The sequence below is a fragment of the Ochotona princeps genome, chromosome 21, assembly GCF_030435755.1.
Source record: "Ochotona princeps isolate mOchPri1 chromosome 21, mOchPri1.hap1, whole genome shotgun sequence".
In the NCBI taxonomy this organism is placed as follows: domain Eukaryota; kingdom Metazoa; phylum Chordata; class Mammalia; order Lagomorpha; family Ochotonidae; genus Ochotona; species Ochotona princeps.
Genome location: NC_080852.1, coordinates 35,069,568 through 35,080,790, shown reverse-complemented (window position 1 = coordinate 35,080,790; position 11,223 = coordinate 35,069,568). Strand labels below are relative to the sequence as shown.

The 11,223-nt window shown below is 48.8% G+C and overlaps 1 protein-coding gene across 1 annotated transcript; it reads left to right on the top strand.

Annotated features, from left to right (window-relative positions):
* Nucleotides 1-3,212: 3,212 nt before the first annotated feature.
* On the top strand, nt 3,213-9,748 carry ZNF660 (zinc finger protein 660). The gene is made up of 2 exons (XM_004581687.3): nt 3,213-3,333; nt 8,585-9,748. Exon 2 carries the CDS (start codon nt 8,751-8,753, stop codon nt 9,744-9,746), a length of 996 nt encoding a protein of 331 aa, XP_004581744.1. The 5' UTR covers nt 3,213-3,333; nt 8,585-8,750; the 3' UTR covers nt 9,747-9,748.
* The last annotated feature ends 1,475 nt before the right edge of the window (nt 9,749-11,223 follow it).

The following is an 11,223-nucleotide window of genomic DNA, read 5'->3' as shown; positions in this document are numbered from 1 at the left end:
GAAATGAAACGAGGGTGGGCCTGGCAAGAGCCCCTTGGCAGCAGGCTAGGAGGGAGCTCACACCCAGGAGACAGCATAGTGTCTCTCCATGCAAAGAGCTCATGTTCTGTTTTCCATCCCAGAGGTGAGCAGATGCCTTCGGGTTTTGGTGATAGGAGGAAGCAGAAAGGTTTCCCTTGAGGTCTCTGCCCTCTCCCCTGTCCAGCGCCTTTTTCTCAAACTGAAGCAGCTCTCCAACATTCCCAGTGCAAGGCCTGAGATGGGGAATTCTGATTCCTTCCCTTCTTGGCTGCTGCTACTCTTTTTAGAACATGTTTGGGGTTTTTAAGCCTTTGGGGCTTTCTTAGGGACTAGGGCACAGCACAGAGCAGATACATCTATGTGTTGGGACCATAGTAAGCAGCTATATATGGCACCCCAAAGCCCTTCCCCATCACTGGCTCCCATCATGGGCTGGAATGGCATAGCCCTGATGGATGCCATGACCACAGGAACTCAGCCAGCCAGTCTGAGGCTGGACTGGCCGAGACAAACCCAGCCTCCAGAATGGCAACCAGTCAAGGGTGCTGCCACACTGCTGTCTGGTTCAGGCCTCTTTGGTCGGTTCAGGCCTCTTTGGTCTATGCAGGTGCAGACTGAAACAGGTGCCTCTCAGGATGGGTAGAGGAGGAAAGGAGGCTGGAATTCCACATAAGCTCCTCCAGGAGCACGTGTTTCAACACAACAGGGCGGAGGGGCCTGGCGCCCACTCAAGTGGGTCTATCATCCCAGCCAGCAGTTCTTCCAAGTTCGCCTGACCATCCACATCGCCTTAAGGGACTTCCACTCCTATGGGATGGATGAAATCATGTGGAATCATTCCCCCTTCAAGCAGGGATGCTGGCTCAGTGTATCATCATCATGCATGCCAAGTTAATCTTCAGAAAAGGAAAGGAACCGCCAAGAACTAGAGACAAAGGAAGAAGTGAAAACCAGAATTAAAAGTATATTAAAGGGTCTTAATTTCCAGGGACTGTGAGAAGGTGTTGGAGTATATTGTTTTTCTTGAGTGTTGACGTCCACACCCACGCAAGAAGGAGAGCTAAGATTCTGGCCCAGACCAGATAGGAAGTTGGGAGTCTTACAAAGATGGCACCATGAAGGGCCAGCCTTGTGGATGGCACCACCTGCACCACCAGCATACTTTATGCGCGCTGATTCAGCTGCTCCAATTCTCACCCAGCTCCCTGCTAATGTGCCTGGGAAAGCACATTAGCTTGGGCCCTGCACCTATGTGGGAGACCCACATGAAGTTCGTGGCTTCTAACTGTGGCCATGGCCCAAACCTGCTCATTGTGGCCATTTAGAGGACTGAAACAGTGGCTGGAACATCTCTCTGCCTTTCAAATAAGTTAGTAAATCTTAGAAAAGTTGGCACGACGACCTCTCCGCTCCACGGTCCCAGTCGGGTACACGACTACAGAGCGTGTCCACATGAGAAATGCAGCCAGGACGCGACACCTCACGGCTCCCTCAGCCAGAGCCGGCCACACCCTTTGACCAGGCTCCACCCCTTCCAGGGCCCTCCTCCTCACATTGGCTGAACTTCCCAAGTCCTCCCGTCCTTCCAGCCAATGGTAAGGCACAGGCTGGGCGGGAGGCGGGACCCGAGCGCACGCGACTCCCGGGGCGGGGGGACTTTCAGGGGGGCTGGCGGACTCCGGCCGGGGGGGCACAGAGATGCGGAAACCTCCGGGTGCCTAGAAGGGCCGGAGGGTCACAAAGGGAGCCCGAGAGGACTCACTGACGCAGTTCCTCCTGCGCTTTGTTCTGAGCTGGGGGTCTGGTGCTTTCGGTGAGGGGTGCGCCGCAGCGTGGCGTGGGGGCTCGGGCGGGCTGAGGGGTCCCAGGCCGGGTAGCCGGCCTCCTCCGCGGCTGCCCACTGCTCAGGCGGGCGCGACAGGCGGGGACCTTCGTGGGTCGCCTCTTTTTCTAGTTCCTCCATCCTCCCTCCTTTGTCCGGGGTCTGGTCTCCTGTCGCTCGGACCAGGCTGCTGGTCATGACCGATCCGGGGCGTCCCTGTCCGGGGCCAGGGGAATGGCGGCCGGCCTCTCACAGCCTCTCAGCTGGACGCGACCCCCGCCCATCCCCGGCTGTACTGCCAGAGGGGACCCCAGGACCCCGGAGGGGGACGGACTCGCCCAGGTTTGCCTCCTTCGTTCTCTTCTTCAGTCAGTCTGTGCGCGCCAGCTCCCGGGGTTATGCTTGTGTGCAATGGGCAGACCCAACACACCGTGTTTAGGCTGCAACGCCGAGAAATGGGTCCCCAGAGTAAACGATTCTCCTGGGGGACCTTCAGAGCCTCCTTTCCGTCTCTTCTAAAGACTGCTGACACAGCGAGTGTCCCACCCCCCCACTCCCACTTGGGTGAAGTCTTAAAGCATCGAACTTTCCAGTAGGAGGCCCTGAAACCTCACAGATGTCCACCCAGCAGGTGAAAGGGAGTGACTGTAGCGCAGTTGAACACAGGCACAATGGTCCTCCAGGAAGGGGGATTCTCGGGGCATGGCCCCTTCCCTGAGGGTCTCCTGGGGCTGGGCTCTCAGACGAGACTGTCCTTTATGTCCCTTTACAGTGATCGGAGACCCGTTAGGATGAGATGATGCAGGACCCTCGGTGTGAAGCCGCTGTACTCACAGGTGAGGGTGAGTCTCAGGAAAATTAGCCTCTTGGACGGCCGCGTTGAGACAGGGCTGCCAGAAATGTGCATGTGCTGTAAGGGGGTTTGTCAAATCAAAGAAAATGGGGTACCAACGGGAGGAAGGGAAGAGGTGGCGGTGCCAGACAACGGATTTCCCAGCCCCCGATCCTGTTGTCCTGAGGCGGTTGCTGGGCCGGCTTTGTGCCGGACACTCGTGGTGTACCCAAGCAGGGATCACGGGCCCTGGTGTCTGGAGCTTTAGAACCTAGTGTGTCCTTGCAAAAGCGGAAGGACGCAACAATCCTAGTGTGGGCCAACTCTGGCTTACTGGTTTGCTCTGTGGTTTTTTCTTTCAAGTGAAGAGACGATAGTACAGGCACTCGTGTCAGCTTTTCGCCTTTGTTTCATGCTGTAGGCTTGGAACTCTTCCTGAGACAGAGGGTCGGTCCCTTGCCATTTTCTTATGTTTTTTTTTTTTTTTTTTTTTCTCCCTTCACTTCCCACATCTCACTCATCTCTCCGACTGGCTTTCAGGTTTCTTCTTACTCCTCACTCCACTGCAGCTCATTGATCAGCAGGAACCGAGTAATCATTCCTCAGAGGGACCTGACGAAGCAGCTGTGATGCTGGCAACAGAACGCAGCCTCGCTGGGTAAAGCATCGCTCGCGCTTCTCACCCGGATCTGGTTCCCTCCCTCCCACCACCACTCTTTCTGGGAAAGGCCTCTCTGCTCTTTGGTTCTCACTGCCTGAAAGGGATGGTCCTGGGATCAAAACAGCCTGTGAGATTTAAGGGTCGGAGATGTGCGGGGCCTCATTCATCCGCATCCATTTGCCCGCCAGCTGAGTGCAGGCCTTTGTTCACAGTTGCCTGGAAACCTAGTGTCCTGGAGGAGGTTGCTTCACGTTCCCCTCAGCCTTCTATTGCCCCAACCCCACCTCTCTGTGCCCCCCAGGATATCTGAGGGTGTTTTCTGCTTGGCCACAGGACAGCAAACAGCTGGGCTTCGCTTCCCTGAACCTTTCTTTAGCCCAGCCCTCCCTGATCTCCTGTCCAGGCTGCTTCATCCTCAGGCCTTTCGGCACCAGCCTGGGCTTCCTCACAGCAGGCATCCTGGGTGCTGCTGTTTCTGCTGCTAACCCAGTCCCCCTCTCAGAGCGTTCATGCATTTTGTGACCTCCTCTGTCATCTGTCTCGCTGTCCTCATATTTGCATTCCTGACAGTCCCTCCCTTGTCCCACGTGCCTCCTGTGCCCCACCCTGCTCAGTTGCACCACCATTCTTGATGCCCAAGTGTGCATCTGGTGGCCTTGCACTGTTTTCCATCAGTCATATATCCTGTCTGATAGATTTGAATGCTTTCTTGGAAGAAGCTGAATTTCACTGTCCTCTCTCTCATCATCATCTTAGATGAGGGTCTTGCAAGCTCTGTCATTGTTTCAACAGCCGCTTACCGGACACCTGGAAAGTGCCAGGCTGTCCAGTGCTCTCTCATACTGCGTTCCTGAAGTTGTCTTCTTGTCATTTCCCTGCCTCTGTTGTCCTCCACATATCACCCTAAAACATCTGGGATAGTCCTCCTAAAGCACTGCTTTCCTAATCGTATTTTTGGGTAGAGTGGTGTAAAATGTATTGTACAAATTGGGATACTTTTGTAAGTTAAGGGGTACAGTATTAAGTCTGATACTAAGATAGCCGGTATAAGCCAGCATCATTATGGGGAAAAAATAGGGCATGTGATTATAGTGCTCCTAGGTGATGCCTCTGAGATGCTTTCCTTTTTTTTTTTTTTTTTTTTAAGATTTATTTATCCCAAAGAGTTAGAGAGAAAGGGAGAAAGAGAGATTTTCCATCTGCTGTTTACCCTCCAAATGGCTGCAACAACCAGAGTTGGGCCAAGCCAAAACCGGAACCAGGGGCTTCATCCCGCCTCTCATATGAGCGCAGAGACCCAGCGCTTGGATCCTCTCAGCTTCTTTCCCAAACGCATTACCTGGTAGCTGGATTGGAAGTGGAGCAGCTAGACTTGAACTGGCACCTATATGGATTGCCGGCATTGCAACCTTAACCTTAACCTGTTGTAACAATGCCGGCCTCTATTGTTTCACTTTCCTCAGTTTTCTCTGATGGGTACCCTCACTGGCTCCCTACTCTGCCTTCCGCTTCATGAAGCTAAGATACACATAAATGTTCTGAGAGATAACTTGGAGCAGGGTGTTTGTTAATTAGGGGAAGTGAATAAAATTTAAAAAACTGTGTTGTAGGGCCCGTTGAACTACTGCTTGCAGCGCTGGCATCCCAAATCAGCGTGCTAGCCCTGGCTACTCTGCTTCCGGTCGGGCTTCTCACCAATACGCCTGCTAAGACAGTAGAGGATGGCCCAGCTGCGTAGGTCCCTGCCATCCGTTGGGAAACTGCGATGGAATTCCTAGCTCCTCGCTTTTGTGGAGTGAACCAGCAGCTGGAAGTATCGTTCTCTCTGCTTGTCTCCCCTGTCACTGGCTGCCAAATAAGTAAATCTTTGTTTTTAATTATTTTTAAAGACTTATTTATTTTTATTGGAAAGCCAGAGCTACACAAGAGAGGAGAGACAGAAAGATCTTCCAAGATGGCTACAATGGCCGGAGCTGAGCTGATCCAAAGCCAGGAGTCAGGAGCTTTTCTGGGTCTCCCATATGGGTACAGGGTCCCAAGGCCTTTGGCCGTCCTTTACTGCTTTCCCAGACTACAAGCAGGGAGCTAGCTGGATAGGAAGTGAAGCAGCTGGGACAAAAACCAACACCCATATGGGATGCCGGTGCTTGGAAGTAGAAGATTAGCCAATTGAGCCATCGCACCAGCCCCCAAAAATCGTAAGACAGCCTATATTGACAAATAAGGAAGAGAAGGAAAGTAACAGAAAATATCAAGGTAGAAAAAAGAACATAGAATGGGGAAAGAAAATTAAGGAGAAATTTCATTCTTAGGAACTTGTTTCCTGTTGATCATCAAGTTATATCTGTATTTTTTGCCTTATAATTTCAGCATTCTGACTGGGATAATTTCAGGTAGCTTGATTCTTTTATTTTTTTTTTAATTCAATGATGAAAAATATCTGGATGTTTACTCCCTGTGTGGAACTGTGTTGGGTGCTGGGAATAGATGTGGGACAACAGAATGAACAGAATTTCTGCCAGTGCGGCGCTTGTACTGTAATCTGCTTATAGACAGCCTGCTTTGTAATGTTCACTTTATTTGAAAGGCAGATTGGCGAAGGGGTAGGGTAGGGAAAGGTGGAGAGAAATCTTCCACCTATGCATTCACTCCCCAAATGCCTACCACAGCCAGGGTTAGTCTTCCAAAGGGATGACAGGGACCCCAGAACTTGGGGTCCTCTGCGGTGTACTCTACAGGAAGCTAGATGAGAAGTGGAATAGCCATGGCCCAAACCAAGCACCCCAATGGGGGGCTGGGCATCTCAAATGGTCACTTCAGAGATGCATCAAACACCCACCCTGCCCATTTGTTTTCAGGTATGCCGACCCTGTGCCTCCTTCCTTTTGGAAACAGTCACTGCTCCTGCTTTGTCTTCTGGCTTTGTAAAGCCGTTTTCCCAGGCCTTGCAAGCCCCCATCATTAATTGCTTTTCCCTTCCTTAGCACCTTCTGCCTCATCTCCTGCTAGGGTGATTTGTGGGTTTGTAATGTCTTCTCTTTATTGTTTTGTCATATTACTACACTGTACATTCCTTAAAGGTGGGTATGCTATCTCAAGCTTGTACAAGTCTGCTCAGGCTGACAAAACACTGTACACTGTATGACTTACACTACAGAAACTTGTTTTCTCACAGTTTTGGAGGCTACAGTTAGGAGTTTGGGGTGACCAGCCAATTCCGTTCCTGTGGAGAGCCCTCCCTGGGCTTGTGGCTGCCCACGTTCTTGCATGCGTCCCTGCAGGGAGAGTGAGAGCCCTCTGTGTCCCTTCATACAAGGAACCTCACCTCGTGGGATCAGCGCTCATCCTTCTTACCTCATTTGTGTCTCCAAGTACAAGCACAAACCTTAGGACTTCAGCATAGGGATTTTAAAGACACACAATAGTCTGTAACAATGTTTCTTTAAATATTCCCTGTTAAGCCCCAGGCAAGGTATATACAGAACATGGTACCAGATAATTTTTAGTTTAAGAAATATATGAAGAAAAGAGAGGTCTCTGACAATAGTATAAATAAAAAAAATATCAGAAAGAACCCTCAGCTTTCTCACAGAAGTCTAAAAGTGAGTTCACTCGCTATGCCCTTCTGTCCTACACATGCACACACAATTTCCCCCAGAGCTTCCACCTCCGACTTCAGCCTGTGAGGTTGGGAGAGGTAGCTGCAGTGACTGCTGCTTGGCAAGAACCCGTCCATCCCACTGTCCTCTCTGCCACTGCTTTGTCTGTGTGGCTGCTGTGGATCCAGTGGTACCTGCCCTTCTGAGATGTGAATTCCAATCTTCACAGTTCCCTTCTTGCTAGTCTTCAACCCTATCACTGGATATGTTCCTCCTTCAGTGAGTGTGGCTCAGTTTATCAGAAAGCTGTGAGACACTGGAAAATAGTGGTCAAACCTCTGGAAACAGCAGAAATGGCTCCTACTAGCAAAATAGCTGGTAAATTAAAATTAATTCAATTAGTGATATGTTGTATAGCTTAAAATGATCATATGAAGATTAAGTAGAAATAGGGGAAAATACAAAAAATTAAGTGGGAAAGGGATTAGGGAAGAAGGTGGTCAGAATAGAAAAGTTCAGATAGAAAAAAAAGTTCAGTTAGGAGAAAAATGTTCAGGGAATCTGTGTACAACAAGATGATTATATTTTATAATAGTGTATCATAATACTTGAAACTTGCCGGTAGTAAATTTTTAGTATTCTCACACCCCCCAAAAAGGAAAGTGTCTATCAGTAATAGCATGTTGAAAACAGGCAGATGAAACTATCACACACAGCTGTGGCCAGCCACAGACAAGCCCCTAGGAAACAGCTGTAGTGTACCCGGCTTGTGTCACCCTCATCAAGGAAGGGCTTAAAAACAGATGTTGGGCCCTGCACAGTGGCCTAGCAGCTAAAGTCCTCACCTTAAGTGTGCCAGGATCCCAATGGGCGCCAGTTCTAATGCCGGCAGCCCCACTTCTCATCCAGCTCCCTGCTTGTGGCCTGGGAAAGCAGTCAAGGACGGCCCAAAGCCTTGGGAGCCTGCACCCACATGGGGGACGTGGAGGAGGTTCCTGGCTCTTGGCTTCAGATCGGCGCAGCACCCACTGTTGGGGCCTGTTGAGGAGTGAATCATTGGATGGAAGATCTTCCTCTCTGTCTCTCCTCCTCTCTGTATATCTGACTTTCCAATTAGAAAAAAAAAAAAGGCAAAGCAAACAAAAAAACAAAACACAGAGATGTTTGGGGCCTGCCACCTGGGCCTGGAGCACCCTAACAGAGAATACCTGTTTCTACTCTGCAAAATAAGTTTTGAACACCTATTACATGCTAGTCATTGTATCACTCACTAGCAGCAAAGCAAGAACCAACAACCAAAGCAACCAAATTAGTCATTTCGGCTGCTGAACGAAGGACCTTTTGGTTCACTGTTTCTAGGAACCACATTATCGTGTTGCCTGCCATGGGATTAGAGCACAGGCTGTAGGAAACAAGGGTAATTTTTCTAGTATGTATTGCTGACTCTGATGCTGGACGTCTTGGGCGCCTCGGAACCTCTGCTTCTCCTTCAGCTTTCACCGTTGTCCTCTGTCTCGCTTCTCTGTCCTGCTCGTTTGTCATCCATTGCCTTGTCCTGAAGCACCTGCCCGTGGTCGACCATAGCTTGTCCTTAAATAATCCTTGTAGTACAGAGAAGGGGTGACGTGCGCTTTCTGTTTCTCTGTCAGATGGCGGAAGTGGGACTGAAGAAGGTTGACTCCAAAGCAGCTTTCCTGAAAACTCGGCATCACACACTGTCAATATATCCCATAGGGGTGTGGCCAACGCAGTGAACATTTGGAAAGTTCCTTAAAAAGGCTCAAGAAGCCACTGGAATGCTTCAAGCAGGAGAAAATGAGAAGAAAGACCAGAAACTTCAAACCTAAGACAGTTAAAGACAGTAAAACCCTCTCAGACCTGACTGACCAAGAATCTGAAAAAGACGACAGCCAGCACTGTGACTCTCCAACATATGAGAGGGTTCGGGCTGCAAAGAAACAGTATGTATGTGCCGAGTGTGGCAAAGCCTTTAGTCAGAACGCAAACCTCACAGTACACGAGCGAATCCACACGGGGGAGAAACCATACAAGTGTAAGGATTGTGGAAAAGCCTTCAGTCACAGCTCCAACCTTGTTGTTCACCGAAGAATCCACACCGGCTTGAAGCCCTACACGTGCAGTGAGTGTGGGAAATGTTTCAGTGGTAAGTCACACCTCATTCGGCACCAGGGAATCCACAGTGGGGAGAAAACGTATGAATGCAAGGAGTGTGGGAAGGCCTTTAGTCGCAGTTCAGGACTGATTTCACATCACAGAGTTCACACTGGAGAGAAGCCTTACACCTGTCTTGAGTGTGGGAAAGCCTTTAGCCGGAGTTCAAACCTTACGCAACATCAGAGAATGCACAAAGGAAAAAAAGTTTACAAATGTAAGGAGTGTGGGAAAACCTGTGGTTCTAATACAAAGATTATGGACCACCAGAGAATTCACACTGGGGAGAAGCCTTACGAATGCGATGAGTGTGGCAAAGCTTTCATCCTGAAGAAAACCCTCAGTGAACACCAGAGACTACACCGTAGAGAGAAACCCTATAAATGTAGTGAGTGTGGGAAAGCTTTCACGTCTAACCGAAACCTGATTGATCACCAGAGAGTCCACACTGGAGAGAAACCTTACAAGTGTAACGAATGCGGGAAGACCTTCAGGCAGACATCTCAAGTTATCCTACATCTGAGAACCCACACTAAGGAGAAGCCGTACAAATGTAGCGAGTGCGGGAAAGCCTATCGTTACAGCTCACAGCTTATTCAACACCAGAGGAAACACAGCGAAGAGAAAGAAGCCTCCTAACTGGTCATGCGTCAGCAGATGGAAGGAGAGGTTCTGGGGAATACAGTGTTGGCTGATCCCGTGTAAACCCCACAGTGTCCTTAGCAGAAACTAAGGCGGTCACAGTGTCCCTGGGGAAATAATCAGTCGAAACCACTGTGTGGCTTGTCCATCATTGATTGAGAGGTCACTGCGCAGTGCTTGATTGAAAGAAACATTGTGGTTAATAGGGCTCATTACTACTTATTGGAAAAGCTTTTCAGTTCCATTAACTTTACTAGGAATTCAAACAGAGAAAAGTAGACCGGGATTGAAAAAAGGAATATTCATGCCAGCATCACATAAAACCGAAAGAAGAAAACTAGATCTTCCGTGGTGCAAGGTTCAAATGCTTAGTGATTCTTCTGTTTAAACAGCCTTCAGGAATGTTTAACGTCACAGGGAAATGATCCAGAAGAAAAAGCAAGGCATGTCATCCAGATTTTTTGAAATGTGTATGCACAGGAAGAAAAGGGAAGGAAGTAAACCAAAACTAAAAATGTTAACAGTGGTTACCTCTGGGCAATAGGTCAGAGATTACTCCTGTTTTCATGTGTATACTTTTCTATGCTTTGTAGGTTTTCTAAAATGAGAGGGCTCTACTTTTATAGTCAGGAGAAGTGTATTTTCTCAATGCATAAGTACCTACTCATTTTCACTGAGCATTGTTGGGAAAGATATGTGAGTTAGAGTCAAGTTCCAAGATTGCAAATCAATACAAGGGGGTACTTCAAAAGGTTCATGGGATGCTAAATGGAAACAGAAGTTTATCTTGGTATGAAACCACTCCGTACATAGCTTTTCCTTAGTATGCACATTCCATACTCTTTTTGAGCAGTATGTGGCCTTTAAAATGTTTCTGCACTCCCATCTTCCATGAACTTTTCCAAGCGTCCTTGTGCTGGCACTTAGCACCAAAGGAACCCTGAGCAGATCACTTGCTATTACCATGAGCAATCGCACATGCCGATCTTTGTCTTTTAAGATGAGCTGACTTCACAGTCGTCAACAAAATAGGTCATCACCGTCAGTTAAAAGTACACTGCATCCTTTCCCTGGTGTGAGATGATACACAGCTATTTGGGCATCCCTAAAAAACAGATAAAAGAAATGTGGTCTCGCAAAATTGAAGCAGTTATGTGGTCAAGATTTTTAAAGAGAATTACTTACCATCATACAAAGCTAGTGGAAGACTCGTGTGTTTTGTAGAGCTTAGTCGCTGAGTGTGCTTCTTTGGAGATCTGTGTTCTAACCCTCTGTCTCCCACGTACTGGCTTGTTTACTTCTGATGAGTCACTTAACTGCTGTGAGGCTCGGCCATGGCTCACAGGGTCATTGTAAGGATCCAGTGAAATAATGCAGGTAACGTAAAACAAGCCTGATACCTCAGCAGCAGTAATAGCTTAAATGTAGGACATTGGCACAGTGTTTCTGAACACTTTAGTGAGAGTGGTTGAAG